Source organism: Lepisosteus oculatus, chromosome 19, assembly GCF_040954835.1.
Source record: "Lepisosteus oculatus isolate fLepOcu1 chromosome 19, fLepOcu1.hap2, whole genome shotgun sequence".
In the NCBI taxonomy this organism is placed as follows: Eukaryota; Metazoa; Chordata; class Actinopteri; order Semionotiformes; family Lepisosteidae; genus Lepisosteus; species Lepisosteus oculatus.
The window spans coordinates 9,411,757-9,428,449 of NC_090714.1; the positions used below are offsets into that span (position 1 = coordinate 9,411,757).

Below are 16,693 nucleotides of genomic sequence, written 5' to 3' on the forward strand. Positions count from 1 at the left end.
CAGGATTATTGTATAGATCAGGAAGCTCAGTGGTTATAGAACTAATCCTTTTGGTATCTAATTAAATATCTCTTTTATATTGTCCAGGTTGAAGCACAGTAACTCTTTTTATCAGTACCCCTTGTTTTCTGTGTTTTAACATTTTTTTTTATCCTTGTGCATATAATACCATAGAATTTTATACTTTTAAGTCTGAGGATTCATATTTCATGTGGTACTTTATCAAAATATTTCTGATTTTTCAAATATACTGTTGAAGTGCACAATTTACCTGATAAGTTTTCATTTAGGAATGCTCTTCTAATTTGGTTTTTATTTTTTTCCTATATCTTTAGGTGTATTTGAGGTGTCTTGGTTAAATAGTGAACATCTCCCTTATTCTATTTTGTTTCCTTTTACAAAAATTACTATTACATTTGCAAATCAGTAAGATATCCAATCAGTAAGATTTTCTTTATGTGCAATGGATAAACACCATCTGACCTGGGCAATTTATTTATTTTGAATAAATTAAACAGCCTTAAACAGCCTTTCCTCTTATTTGCTGAAAGTGGCTGTCACGCCCTCTGCAGCCAGAGGGCGCTCCTTCTCTGTCCTGTCCCTAGTTTCCGGTCTGCTGTCCTTCCTGTCCCTCTCTTTCCCTTGGGCTATATATTTCCGGGTCTTGCACTCTGTCCTTGCTCAGCATTGATGTTCGATGTCCTGAGACCCGCCTATCACCAGGGCGCCCCACGTCCGCTCCCTGAGGGCATAGGTTTCTATACGGGATTCCTGAACTCTTTGCACTAATGAGCCCGGGCCTTTTTCCCGTCTCGCCGCTACGCATATGGGTCTTTTTCTGATCTCCTGCTCCCCACGGTTAGTCCCTTTGGACGTCCGTGAGAGTGGCATTGTCTTTTTATTTGTGGCTATTATTAATTTAATCCATTGTGAACACCTTTGTAAAGTAATATAAAGTAAAAAAAACTCTGTGCCATTAACTACTAAACTTCTGTAACGGGTCCATTTGTACCCTTAAGACATTCCTTTACTTTTTCCCTTGCTGATCTTTTGCTATTGTAGCATTGAAAAAAAGTTTGATGTTAGTTTAAGCTCTTATACTTAGATTTCTCTCTCTTTACTCTTCTGATATCTTGTTGACCCATTGTATTCTTTTTTCTTTGTCTCATCTTAGACCCTTTTGTACTCTCTTTGAAGAATTTTCTTTCTCCTTCCCCTCCTCTTAAGTGATCTATTAATCTATAAAGGCTAACAATCTCTAAACTGTGATTTATTAACCTGTGGTGTGAATCTTTTTTGCACCTCTTTACTTCCAAGAAAGACCAACCATGAAGTGCTAGGGTTGTAATTGGTCAAGGGCTGGTGCATGCATTTAAGTTCTCATTCAGACTGAGTAAAATAATAATATAATAATAATTGCTTACACTTATATAGCGCTTTTCTGGACACTCCACTCAAAGCGCTTTACAGGTAATGGGGACTCCCCTCCACCACCACCAATGTGCAGCATCCACCTGGATGATGCGACGGCAGCCATAGTGCGCCAGAACGCTCACCACACATCAGCTATCAGTGGGTAGGAGAGCAGAGTAATGTAGCCAGTTCATAGAGGGGGATTATTAGGAGGCCATGATTAGTAAGGGCCAATTGGAAATTTGGCCAGGACACCGGGGTTACACCCCTACTCTTTTTCGAGAAGCGCCCTGGGATTTTTTCTGACCACAGAGAGTCAGGACCTCGGTTTTACGTCTCATCCAAAGGACGGCACCTGTTTACAGTATAGTGTCCCCGTCACTATACTGGGGCATTAGGACCCACATGGACCGCAGGGTGAGTGCCCCCCGCTGGCCCCACTAACACCTCTTCCAGCAGCAACCTTAGTTTTTCCCAGGCGGTCTCTTATCCAGGTACTGACCAGGCTCACACCTGCTTAGCTTCAGTGGGTTGCCAGTTGTGAGTTGCAGGGTGATATGGCTGAAAGCAGCAGACGAAATAATCTTGACAAACAGTGCCAGTCTGAGTTGCTTGATGGAACATGTGATGAAATTGAGAACTATACTGACAGACATTGAAACCACAACAAATCATATCGCTTTCAATACTCTTGTTGTGGGTCTAATGCTTCATTATAGTATACTTAGCTTTCCTTGGCCTTTTAAATTTGAAGAAAACTGGTTTACAACAACATTTATTACATTGCTTTTCTACAAAGCATTGGTGAGATTATTAGTTTCAGTATACTTTAAAATAAATGAAAGTTAAGTACAATAAAAAGAAATCAATCCTATGTGATCTCCAACTGGCAAGAAATGAAAAATGATTTTAGAAAATATATAAAAAAAACTATTTCTTTCAATCACCATTTAGGAAAAGCTTACTTAAATTTATTAGTTTAAAATGTATTTGTTAAGGAGCAGAAATGTGATGATAAATCAAAAATTGAAATGATAAATTTAAGAATGATGCCTTAAGACTGAAAAACAAAACCTGAGATTTTATGGTAATCTACTTCACTGGTATTAGGATGGACAGACAATTCTGCATTCATTTCAAACCATTTATTTCTTACAATTACTTATAGACTGTGCTCAGGAAACAGACTGTCACATAACATACATTACAACATATATGAAGGGTCAAAAGTAATTTATGACTTCTGACATCTGGTGACTTCAGTTGAACAGAAGAGAGGATCTCATATGTTGCCTAAAACTGCTCAACCTTGTCTTACAAATATAACCTGAGAAGCATAAAATGACACCTACATCAAGAGTATTGATTTATGGTGCTTTGTTCAGGGTTATAACTTATATGTTCTAGTGTAGCATGTCTGATTAAAAAAAACTATTAACAGTGTTATTCATTTTTTTTATTTTAGATTTATTTAATTCATGATTTTTATTACGACTGTCCTGGAGTTTAGACTTTTTTATTGGTTTCTTCTCCTGGAAGTGACTCAGATTCTGCAGTAGGCTTATTACAAGTGTCAAGCAGGTGGTGAGGAATGGTAGGAACCTGTTTATTTTACACAAAAACGGTTTGCCTCCAAAATAATCATTACACAGAGACTCAGAATGGAACTCATCTGTAAAACAGAATATAATCCTGGAATTCTGAATTTTGGTTTCAGTTTCATCTGCTGTGATGCACTACACTGAGTAGTAAATTAATTGTTCAGTGTTGGCTCCAACTGTAATTGAAAACTAAATGGATTTTTAAAATTTAGTTATTTTAATTCTATATTTAATTAAAATGAAAATGTTCAGGAACAGACTACAATAATGAGAATGAGTTAAGATCTCTGATATAAGACCTTTTTTAAAAGGAAAATTACAGTTCTGTCAGTAAAAGCATGATTGTGCCCAGGCATGAAACTGATAGGAATAATAGAGTAATACTACTGTAAGTGAAGTGGAATATGATATTGTATATTTTCAATAATACTTGCCATTTGTCAATGGTAAATTTGTAAATGTAGTTATATAGTTAAAATTAATTTAGAATCCTAATTAATTGCTTGCATTTATATAGAGCTTTTATCCCAAATCACTTTACATCTACTCATCTATAGACAGACCCACTTGTGAAGTGCAGCTCCCACCAGCCATTCTGCACCACCAACTCCAATACACAGTACATCAGGTGAAGAAGTAAGAAACTGCTTGTCACGAACCACACTCCCACATGCACCTCCCGGCGTACACACCCGCGCCATTGTTAGCAATTAGCACTGCACTCCCTGTTGCCTCATTTAAACCCGTTCACTCCACTCACTCCTCGCTCACTGTTGAGATAATAATAATAATAATAATAATAATAATAATAATAATTGCTTACACTTATATAGCGCTTTTCTGGAGACTCCACTAAAAGCGCTTTACAGGTAATGGGGACTCCCCTCAACCACCACCTGGATGATGCGACGGCAGCCATAGTGCGCCAGAATGCTCACCACACATCAGCTATCAGTGGGGAGGAGAGCAGAGTAATGAAGCCAATTCATAGATGGGGATAATTAGGAGCCCATGATTGGGAAGGACGCCGTGATTGGGAAGGGTGTAGTAGTTACACCCCTACTCTTTTCGAGAAACGCCCTGGGAGAGTCAGGACCTCGGTTTTACGTCTCATCCGAAGGACGGAGCCTGTTTACAGTATAGTGTCCCCGTCACAATACTGGGGCAATAGGACCCACATGGACCGCAGGGTGAGCGCCCCCTGCTGGCCCCACTAACACCTCTTCCAGCAGCAACCTTAGTTTTTCCCAGGAGGTCTCCTATCCAGGTACTGACCAGGCTCACACCTGCTTAGCTTCAGTTGGGTGCCAGTTGTGAGTTGCAGGGTGATATGGCTGCTGGAGATCATCCTAGCCTTTCTCTTTTGCGTATTCTTTCTATACTGACTACTGGATATCCAACCCTGCACTGCCTCTGACCACGACTCTTTCTCTGCCTCGCGTCTTTCGGATTTGGATACCTTTCTGCCTGGACCTCTGGATACCCGACCTCGCTCTGACTCTGACCTCGAACCTTGCCTTTAGCTCCCTGGAATTCTGACTCGTTCCCTCTCCGCACCGCATAGGGTCCGATCGCCTTCACCACTAGTCCGTACTGATTAGTGTGACACTGCTTCTCCAATTGAATTTAGGGGGCAAGCAGGTGAGATTTTACCCTACAGACATTGGTTTGAAAATTCTTGTCCAGAGGGAAATTACCTTGGAGGTCTACTAATCCATTATAGACCAGGACTTGCTGAGCTCTTGAGATCAGGCTGCAAAGAGGTAATGATGCTGCCAAAATACTACTTATACATATAATAGTACATATAATAGTAGTAATAGTACAACAAGTAAGAAAGTACACATAAGTCCATGGCCGAAATGTTGTGTTCTCTTTCTTCTTTTTTTCAGCATGGAATAAACCTATTACTTGTTCACATATATAATGGGACACTTTAATAAATATGAGACTTTTAGGACAAGACAAGTGAAGTTGAAAGCTTAGAGATTCTCTCAACAAATATTGTTCAGAATAAAAAAGTTACAGTGGGTATAGAGAATCACCACCCCCCTTTAAAATGTTCACCTTTGTTACCCTAAATAACTTGACTTTTACGAGGTATATTTACAAATTGTACCTTGCAACATCCAAGTGCGAAAAGAAAGCACAATTTCTGAAAAAAAAATAATAAAAAGGTAGAATACCTGGGTTGGATAAGAGAACACCCCCATGAGTTCATACTTGGTGGAAGCACGTTTAGCTTGAATTAAAGCCTTGAGTCTGTTTGGATACATCTCTACCAACTTTGCACACATACTGTAGAGAGTCAAACTGCTTGGTGTCCGTTGATGGACTGCCCTCTTAAAGTCATTCCTAAGATTTTTTTTATGGGATTTAGGTCAGGGCTCTGACTAGACCACTCAAGGACATTCACCTTTCTGTCCTTCAGCCACTGTGTGGTTGCTTTGGCAGTGTGCTTTGGGTCATTGTCATGTTGAAAGGTGAACCATCTTCCCATTTTCAACTTGGTGACTTGCTATACCCACTGTATATACATATAAAGGTTAGCTGCTGTTTAAAAGTTCAACTTTGTTAAATTAAAACTTTCTTAATGACTCACTGGTTTCTAACATAGCAGATCCTTTAAGTTATCCAGACAGTTTTCTATGCAACAGGATTAATTACAGAATATGGAGGAGATCATATCAAAGGCCATTTGTTTGTGACAAAGACACTTCTAGGTGTCATATTTAGAAAATGTACTGGTGCTATAAAAATTAAGGTCACCCTTTGGTAATATTTAATCATAAATGTCATTTAATGATCAATGCCAGGTAAATTCCCTGTTTTAAAGCTTTCATCTAAAGCTGCAATATCCTTTACAAACTCCCATGTTCACATTGAACAAATTTCTGAAAGAAAGTATTTCACCCTTTCTGAAGTACTAATTTTCAACCAAATAAGAGCTATCCTTTAAAGGAATTGCATTTAAGCTTTATTTTTTAATATATATATTCTAAAATATAAAATATATTTTTATTTTACTGGTCAGTTAAAAACAGCTACAAAACAAAAATGTAAATTAATATAAATCATAATCTGTGCAAATTTAATCTGAAATTAGGGATAAAATATAAGGATTGTTTGTTTAGTATGGTCAATTTTATTGTAGTTATTTTGAAGTACCAGATTCTTTTGCATATTATATTCATCATAACATCTACCTGCCATCGGTTTGTTCCCTATCTGATGTTTGCATGTTTGCATAAAAGCAAAAATACTTTGCAAGAAAATTTATATGTCTACGATATGAGACGCAACCCATGAATAACGTAGAACCAGATATAAAGAAGTTCTAACATTACATTTATTGTTTACATATCTTGCTTGCAAAGTCTTTTGCGTGTTTCACACACTGTGAAAGCAGCAAACAGCACAAGTGCCGCCAAAAGAAGATGGATGCCAAGCGGATAAATTTAAATAAACATGTTTGTTTAAATGAGAAGGTTATTTTCTAAAAAAATAAAAGCATGAACAATAACTTTTGGATTCTCCTAAGCACTAGGTTGGGGGCGCCTTGTTCACACAATGAGGCCGTGTGGACGAATCCCGCCTACTCCACTGCACGATATAGCAAAGGCGTTGCGCTCCGGGAAGGCGCCGGCCAATGAGTTTAAAGCGGGGCGGAGCGGGCTTGTTGTGAATGGAAGTTGGTTGTTCGCTGCCTGGCGGTGAGGTGTCTGGTCGGGAGGAAGGCAGCTTATGTTTACGCCTATAACGTTTGTACTGTACTGCAAGTCGGATTTTGTTAATAACGGCGTTCAGATGTTGGTGGTACAATCGTAGGTATATAGACAGCTATTTTATTGCTCTGCATTGATCACAAGGAAAGATGCTTAGTTCGAGCTCTGGTGAATGCAAATGGATAGAAGTTAGGAGTTGAGAAACTTTGCGATAGCTAAAGTGAATTAGCAAAAAAATAGATGCTGCCGGGATATTTTAAGTCACAATTATATACAGTAGTACTTCAATGACCCGGTTCCCAATCTTTAAACATAAAAAAAGACTGAAGCGAGTTGCAGCACTATTTAAATACAGACAGGAGCTAAAGTCTTGATGCAGCAGGTTCGCTTAGCTCTGTGCAGATGTAGACGAGTGCGTTGTTTTGAAATTCATTTTGTTGTGTTTATCTTTTCTTATAGGATTGTTTTCTCACCTGAGAAGCTACTCTTTCTCGTTTTGGAAAACAGGAGACTTGGGGTGTTTATTACAACGCGAACGTGAATTGATTGTAAGAAATAAGTCCTCTGTCTTTGTTAACCTGTTGTTGGTATTGCCGCTAGCAGACTTGAAGCTTTTGTGGACCGGTGTTGTTGGAACTGTTTTCGGTTAACACGATTCCTAACAAAAAATGCGGATATTTAATTGATAAATTGTCTGATAACTGAAAAACAGAAATAAAACTGCATTGTTGCAAACTGAAAGCTCAAATTGTTTAAAATGGTACAGAAAATGCACTGCAGGCAGCCGTGTGAGTCATTTGCTGATCAATAAGAAGAGAATTGAAGAATCGAAAGACCTGATATGGATACAGTTTAAGTGTTTTATTGTCAGTGGTGGATGCTGGTTGTACTTCAAAATGATTTGGTAGACGGACAGCCCACGGAGAAATCAAATCAATCAAGGATTTATGTGAGATATCATTTAAGCGGATAAGTAAATATCCCACACTGACAAATGTATTAACAATCGCGTTCTGTGCGGGACCACTTGCAAATGAAAATGAGACATCGCAGAGAAGTGAAAGCCAATGTTTCTGCTGTGGAAGAGGAGCAACATGTTAGAAGTGAGTTGTACCAGAATACTGGGGCTTCGCTCAACACAATAGTGCTGGAGGACGAAATTAATAAACAGGCGCCAATAATGGCTAACATTTCAAATAAAAGGAAGATGCACTCGGTTAATGAGCACGAACTGTGTGGGAACTCCGATAGATCCAGGTGCCGCGGGGAAGCACTTGTCAGCGAGTTGGTGGATCGCTCAGTATGCAGAGAAAAAAGGGTTCCTACGGTGCAGTTTAAAGAGGTGTACAGCAGGCGTGAATTTAAGGTCGTTAAAAACGTGCCCCACGTGTTTGAGAAAAGCAGAATCACCGGCACCATCGAGGGAGTCTTCGGGGGCAACCTTTATACAGAAAGCGATCGTGCTGATCTTACTAGCGGGAAAAGCCGCGATGCCAAAGGACACCCGGACGTGGATTGCAATGCAATTTTTTACCAAAGAACTGGGGAAATAAAGCGACTTGCCAATATGCAATCTGGTAGAAAAGAAATAACCCGCAATAATGCAGGTGGCAAAACAACCACCCAAGAGATTGCTAGAGGCAGCCCTACCCGTCGTTATACCAAGAAGGGAAGAGGGAAGTTTGCATTAAGTCTGTGGAGTTGGTGGGCTTTCTTCTGTTTTAATACTCGCGTGTTGAAAACTCTGGCACAAGGTAAGAAAAACGTTCTTAGTGTCTTAAAAGTGTTTTTTATTTATTTAATGTTTTTAGCATGGATGTCTGGGTAGCGTAGAATTAAACGCTGCTGCCTCACGACTCTGTGTTCTGTGTCTGATACTGGGGCGTCTTCTGTGTGGAGTTCGAATGTACATCTTTTCTCGTATATTCATCAGTTTTCTGCAAGTGCGACGGTTACTTCCCTGCACTCCGACGTGGGATTCCCGGACTGTACTAAAGGCACCCCAGCTACTGTAGGTTAATATGAGTCTGTGAATTGTACTTGTGTGCCCGCGCTGACCCGGTGTCTAGTCCAGGGTGTAGCCCTGCCATGAGTCCCCTATGCTTCTGGGATAGGCTCTTCTTCGCGGCGCTCCTTACCAAGTATAAGCAGCTTTCCTGATGGATTGTAAATAAACACATCTACTTCCTTTAAACATAAAGCTGTTTTATACCCACGTGTATATTTAGTAATACTTCTCTAAAATTAAAAATGTATAACTCTTACTAGGGCAAGATTCATTTTAGACTTTAAAGATTATGCCTGCAGCGAAGATGTACTACGTTTAAGTTCACCCGTATTTGCTGATCTACTTTTGTTTTTAAGAGGTAGTTTATGCGAGTATATATATATAAATATTAGTTCATATATGGGCATTCGCCTGATATCGCAGCTGCGATAAGTTGGGAGTCCGATTACCTTCTGTGGAAACGGCACTTGTTCCACTTTCGCTTTTTTGTGGAATTCCGACTCTTGATTTAAAATGTATTTTGCTGGTATGAAGGAAACGGTAAAGGAGCGTTTCTCATACAATGTTCCGATTGGGAACCTGATTCTAGATAGTCACCCCAGACCTTCAGACAAAAGATGGCTTGATAGCTACTGCTACTGACTGTACGAAAGAAATTCAGTCGGATTCAGTGCGACTAGACGTCGTTTCCAGAACAAAGTCTTTGGATTGATGTTGTCGGAGATAGAGACAATAAAATATGATGCAGAGGCTTTTGTTAATCGGCTGAGTGATAATACTGTACTTAAGAGTATGTGATCTGTAGATTACTAGGTTTCTACAAAATAAAAACCGATCACTCTGCGTACTGATCAGTATGGGGGATTTGACTGTCTTGTAAACTATTATTTTTATCATAAATATTTCATACGTACTGTATAAAGGAGACTGTAACGGTTGATAAATGGAAGATTGAGAAATAACTATTCCAGTGATGGTGTTTCAAGCCATAGTTTATAGTTATTAAGATAATTTAAGAAGTCAATCCTTATGTCCGAAGGGACAACATAAATGTTAGCTACATATTCAGTTTTCTGTATATTAAGTGAAAAAACGGAAGCGAAGTATTAGTTTTCTTTAAATATTTATATTTCAGGTCTTTTCTACTGCATTAACTGATTTGAGTACAGCTGTGACATGCCTGTGTCAGGATTGTGTCCATTAAGAGTGAATGGCCCCTGATTGAGTATCCTGTGGTAGATTGGATCTAGCTGCGTGATCTGGACCAGGATGACGGCAACAGAAGACGTGACAATATAATTATAGTCTTGGGGTATCTGAATTTTAACAGGTCATTGAAGTGTTTATTCATTTTCTCGCCTTGCCTCTCCTTTTACAGGTACCTCAGATTTCATGTCTTTGAGTTAAAATCGAAAAGAAGTGAGCTTTTTTTAGTCAAGCGTTATTTTTTTTTCTTTTACTGTACATTTTCAGTTAAGCATAAGAATCGCCATGCTCGTTAAAAAAAACTCACTGAATAAACCCATGAGATAAATATTTTCTCCACTAGTGATGCCATATCACCTAATCTTTATGCAGCGATGTCTGATGTATGACCTGTCGTTGTGATCTATGCACACGAACGCAATACCTTTTTTTAAAAAAAAATCCTGGCCAGTAGAAAGCTCCCCAAGAACGTTTTCCCACTTATTAACAATATTAATCAATTTTAACTTAAAAATACCACAATGCAATGACATGCTATTGCGATTCTTGTAAATGTTGAAATGAAAAAACAGGTTGTTCTGTGGTAGAGGTTGCTTGTGAAATGTGAAGTTGCTTTAAAGATAGCATTAAGTTGGTTTGTTTGAAAATCTATTTCATGGTAAATCGACAGAATCCTTAGGTCTCATAACCTAGGAGATAACTTTTGCCTTATATGAAATATTTTGTGTTTTAAACAGGGCCTATAGGTTTTATTAAATAAAGCAACCAGGCTTTATCAATCTCAAGATTTATCACTTTCCCTTTTAAGCAGTTACAGGCTCTGAAGCCAAGTATGGGTGAACCTAATGAATTTACTGTAGCTGAGATCTCAAAATGATGTCAGGGCAGACTGCCCAGTATTCCAACGCACGAAGCTCGTTTTGCTTAGATTTGTCCTTCCTTCCCTTTTTGGCTCTGCAGTCTCAGGGTACTGGCACACTAATTGTTATTTTAACACCATAATAGGGAATCTCTTTCTGTTACAGAAGCACATTTAAAATGAAGCCAACTGACCAGGATACAGTACATGTTCATGTATTATATTTGATATTAATTTAGTTCTTTTTAATTTGTCCCAAAGAAGAGTAGATTCATATTTTCAAAACAGTAATTGTAGTATGTTAAATGTGCAATTAGAATAATAATTATAATTATTGCTTAAACTTATATAGCGCTTTTCTGGACACTCCAGTCAAAGCGCTTTACAAGTAATGGGGACTCCCCTCCACCACCACCAATGTGCAGCATCCACCTGAATATCAAGATTTTGCGAAACGCTGTACCTGTGCAGATTTTAGATCTTCATTTTAAGCGCAGAATAACTGAATTGATTTCTGCAGTCCAAAGTTCACAAAAGCCCAAAGTTACTGATTAACCACAAAGTAGCAGCAAGGTTTATCTTCAGCAAGGCTTATAATTATTTTTGGCCTAGCCTTTTTAAGCAAAAAAGAAAGTATTTTCAAACAAAGCTAACAGTCAGCCTCTGCTGAATACTTCTGTTCCTCTTTTTATTTGAAAGTGCAGAAAAGGCATTAGTATAGTATAGTGTGCCTTTGCTGAAGAATACCAACAAAATAATTAGATACGATTTCAGTTCTCCATTCTGTTTTTACTCACTCTTTCCTTAATGTTGATTCTCATGTAGTGTCAGCTGCTTTGCTGTCTAATGTCAAGGTCTTAGAAAATTTGGAATTCAACCAGCAAAAATCTGGGAAGAGTGTAGGTAATATCGATCAGACTTAGGATGCCAAGAGCATTATTGAACCTCATGAATTGGGCAGAAGCTGACATTTAACCTCCAGTTTTACTTTTATGTATGTTTTTAAAAAAGTGTTTTATGGATAACTAAGCCTTAATTTTCACTTGGTGAAGAGGGCATCAGTGTCATTAAAGGCTTACAATAGATGGCCATTTAGGCTACTTTTTATTAATTGTCAGAGTAAGATAGGATGTTCTGTTAAGCGAGAGTGAATTAGGGGTGAAAGACAGTGTTAGACACCAGAATAAGGAAAAGTAAATTATTTTCCTTGGAGGTTATTTGTACTAACCCTGTTAAACCAGATTTTCTTCTTTTTTGTGTTAATGAATAGGCTCAATGCTTTGATATCAAATTACAAGCTTCATTTGTGCTTTCCCCAGCTGTTATTTCTTCTTTACGTACAGTATAATGCTACTTTTCCCCCCATCAAATCAAGGTCAATTTTGACAGAAAATTTTACTTTAAACAGCAAAGGTGGAATACAGAGATAAGGGGTGAGGGCACATCTCCTTGGAGCTAATATCATACACTTATTAACCAGTTCCCACAGCTTTAAGCCAAGCCAGTGTTTTTCAGTCTGCAGCTGTATGTTGCACTTTATCACCCCTGTAATTTGACATTCGCTAATGCATTTTCAGGATGTCTCATGCTGAGAATAAAGAAAATCATCTTATCCAAATACATTTTGGATTTGAAGCAAAATGCCATGTCCGTATTGTCTTTTTTTGGGGGGTTGTGAATGACATGCCCACCAGTACATAAAAAACCTTATTGTTCCACCACAGAAGTACGGATATATTTTGGAAATGAACATACTGGTGCTGAATGTTTTTTTAATGAAGTGTGTGTAATGTCAATCATCTTTTTTTTTTCCAAAGAAGATTAATACTTTTGGAGACCAGGCCATTTTGGGATTTGATACCCTGTTGCAGTTTGAGTTTGGAAAGTTTTATAATTTTGAGCAGGATCCATCACTTCGATGTCTATATGGTCACGTTACTATATTAAATAAAGCGCAACCTTGCTGAATTACATTATAACCAAAGGGACTGTTGTTTAGGTGTCTTCCAGTGGTTTTGCTCATCTATCCATCTGGCTGATTATCTCCTCTTTTCTCCTGTGAACATGTGGTCTCTGCAGGCACTTGAGGTTCAGAAGCAGTGTCTTCCTTCTGTCTTGGGTAAATCTGCATTTGAAAATGTATTTGCTGTTCGTTTTTAACTTGCATGCAGTAGGTATAAGATTAGAAATGTTGAGAACTGACAGAACATTTAGATGTATAATTTAATGTTCAAAGATTTTTTTGCCACCCAAGGCTGCAAAATTTGAGATCATGTCAAACAGATTATTCAGTGTATTTGCATTCCTTCAAGCATATGCCTTGCGCAATTGTACAGTAGTTAAATTAAACAACTAGCGAGAAAGGACAGATATGTCTAAAGCAAAAGCTGTTTATGTAATGATGGGCAGTTTAAGGAATACTGTATGGCTTAGTACAAAAAGCAGGCAGCTAGCCTAATATACAATTCCAATTGAGTTTATACTGCACTATTTTGTAGTAGAATGATACTAGGCAGCCGCTCTGTTAGGTTATTGATTTGAAATTTAGTGATAGATACGGTATATAAAAGTATTGGAAATGTACAGTAAAAGGTATGTCAGCAGTTTTAACTTTTTTAGAAGCTGGACTTTGACTTCTTCTAAGAAGCAGATTAAATCAAAAGTCATGTTTAAAACAATCAAAGGTAACATTTTTATCTTTCAACAAATCTTAAACATAGATACTATATATATTTATAAAGCTCTTGTTGTCTGTGCATGATGAAGTGGACATTTTATTTTGCTATATCATACACTACAATAAAATACTGCTTTGCAATAAAGGTGACAGTAGTTAAATACAAGAGGATTAAAATCTATTGAGCTGCAAATAACTTTGGTACTGAACTGAAACATTTCAACTGTGTTGTTAAGGGTGAAACTCCTTGCAGAGGGACTCATCCATAAAATTGAGAGTCTTGGCCCTTGCTGAAGCTGTTTGAGCTACTATTTAGCATTTTTTTTTGTTTTGTTTGGCTACCCCATTAGATCAGTGTCTTATCTCAGGGGATTGTTAAGACTGTGAAGAAATCATCAAATTCTGTAGGTCATGAGTCCAAGGATTGTGGGAGCTAGAATTGTAAGCACACATTAAGAGTTAATAAATACAAATCTGTGACACAACTAGCATTAAAAAAACAGTGTTAAGTAGAAAATAGTCCAATTGGTGTAATTTTTCTTCTTTTAGACTTACTTTTTAATGGTTAGAATGCTTGTTATTTTAACTAAACTTTTGTGTTCATTCGAATGTTTATGAATATACAGACTAAATTAAACATGATTTTCAGCTTAAATTACCTTCCTTTTAAAATGTATGTTTCATAAACAATTCCCCTTTTTGGAGTGAAGATTTAGAGTTTGCTGCAGATGTATAGTTGGATGGATACTGAAGCACTGATATAGTACTGTACAGTAAGTGGTTGTGGAGAACAGTTACAGTACATTGTTTGTGGGGTTCTGCTGCCGTTGAAGACAGAATTAAGCTTTTTTTATGGTGGCAGCACTGGCAGGAAAGAGCTCACAGATTGCACCTCTGACTCTACTCATGTAGAACAAATTAATTTGATCATTAGAGTTTTTAGTTTTTAAAGTTGGTGATTTACAGTACTTGAGCACTACCAACTGAATTTACTGTATAATTCCTTGGTTGCTGTTTACCACTCTCTTCCATAGTCAAGCCATCTGTGCTGCCTGAGATGGCACTTGATAGTTAATCTTACAAACCTTGTTTTAAAGGTTCTTGAGCATTTCCCTCCCTTCAGCTATAAACTGTAATTTGTTTTGAATTAAATTGTTTTGCTGTAAAAAATAGTGCAAGTACTCAAAAGCTAGAGACGAACACTTGGATGTAAAGGTTATTAATTTCTATTTTCTGTGTGGGGGAAAAAATCCCTGTGTTAGTTGTACTGGTTAACAGGCTTTGTTTAAGTCTTCTTAGATATTAGTGTGTTGTGGCAGCTGGCTAATGTAGGAAATGTTACTCCTGAAAGAGTTAATGGCAAGAAACTACTGGAGAACAAAATGAGCATTGTATTATGTTGAAAGGCCCATTGAAAACCAGCCTGTGTAACAGATCTTTGATGGGTAAATGTAATGATCAATCTCCCAAACAGCTCTTAATTATTGTACAGACTTCTCTTAGAATGGTATCAAAACCCATTTCTTCAATTTACCTGGAAAACAAGCTCCAGATGAAGTACACTGTCAGTCTGTGGTAGGAGACAGTACTTCTTGATGCTTTTATTTCCTGTCATTCAATGAGTGACCAACATTTATCATTCAATTTGCCAGTCAAAGGCAAATGTGGACTTAAATGTAAAGCCAAAGTCTATATGTACTTGAACTTTTCAGTAAAGGCTTTCACTCTTTTGATAAAAAGGGCCATCCTCTTATCAGAGGAAGCAGTGGAAGGTATGTCAAGCAGGCAGCAAAACCAATTTTCTGCTTGCTGTTTTTTTTTGTAGTTATTCTGAGAGAAACTTTCATACTTGTTTTTTCTTGATATACAGATTGTGTACAGAGGCTGTATTAGTCATGTGCTTTGTTGGATAAATGTTCAGCAAAAACACCTTCCTCTGTTTCACCTGTGGCACTCTGTAAGGAGAACATTTTCATACAAATTGCATCCACCTTCTCCTTGATGGCTTTCAGGATTTGTCTCTTTCTTTATCAGTGTTAATTGATTGCTTCCTCTGTTTGTACTTTTACTGTTACTATTAATTGTGTTAACATGCCAGTTGACACAATTTATGAAACATATTTTATGAAATAGTGTACCCTCAGTCCTGTTTGCTTTGGAACTAGTAATGTGGCATTTTAGATGATAAAGTGTTGGTTATCTAATCCACAAAGAAAAGTTCAGACAATTAAACCACTTTGTTGGAAAACGGAGTAAGAATGATTCCAGTCTTACTCCGAATTTAAAACAAATAAAATGTATTCATAAATGAAAGGGGTGTGGTCTGCCATTATTTGTCCTACTGCAAAAATGACCAAGCTAAATTGTCATAATCCTGGCTTTATCAGTGGTTTATGCTGAAGGAATCCTGAATGGGGATATAGTACTTGGGGCATTATTTGAATCCCTTATAGTAGATTGGATTTGTTTTTGTCTTTTGTTAAAATGATCAGCAGCCTGGTATATGAAATATACTGTGACAATTTAATTCCTTTGGGCTGTACTGAATAATATAAATCAGGGGTATGTTCACAACCTTATTAAGATGAGTTCCTAAAAATCCAAAATACAAGTCCCATTATAACAATCAAGTATTATTAATGATTGCAGTTTTGGGTTTGCCACCAAAAAAATTGACTGAAAAAAGAATGAGTTATCCAAATTCATGTAATGGACCGTGCTCTGTTTTCTTAGTGATCTATAGTACTAACAAATATCAATCTAATGGCCACATATCATACACTGGTTTTGTTCAAGACATTAGCTATGTCACGTTTTGTGTCAGATTTGAAATCAGTTTTTGGCAAAATGTTTGTATTTGGATAACATATTCTTGTGTCTGTTAGTCTGCTGAAGTTTGTGTTTGATTTCTAAGTAACTTGCCCAGGCTGCGTGATAATGACACCTATTGTAGCCTGGTATGCTGGGAAGGGAACCCTTCAGGACCTTCTGCGTATGAGAAGAGCGAATGAGGTCATGCTTACTTGGTGTTAAGTATTAAGTATGGAATCTAAAGAGCACAGGTGTAACCCACTGTGTCATGTCTAAATTTCTATCAGCCCATCCTAAAGTTCTTCCTTAATTGAAATGCTGAAGCAATTTGTGGTGCATAATGACTGCCATGCATCACTGAAAGTAGGTACTACACTTCAGTGATGGATGAAG

At 37.6% G+C, this 16,693-nt stretch overlaps 1 protein-coding gene across 3 annotated transcripts in view; it reads left to right on the forward strand.

The window, feature by feature from the left end:
- The first annotated feature begins 6,718 nt into the window (after positions 1-6,718).
- Positions 6,719-16,693, forward strand: part of sdk1a (sidekick cell adhesion molecule 1a) — a 464,366-nt gene continuing 454,391 nt past the window's right edge. For 2 of the 3 annotated variants that reach the window (XM_015360500.2, XM_006637238.3), the window contains exons 1-2: positions 6,719-6,842; positions 7,199-8,493. In XM_015360500.2, the coding sequence (XP_015215986.2) occupies positions 7,773-8,493 (721 nt within the window). In that variant the 5' untranslated portion in view covers positions 6,719-6,842; positions 7,199-7,772. The remainder of the gene's footprint in view (positions 6,843-7,198; positions 8,494-16,693) is intronic. The other variant, XM_015360501.2, reaches the window with a different exon arrangement.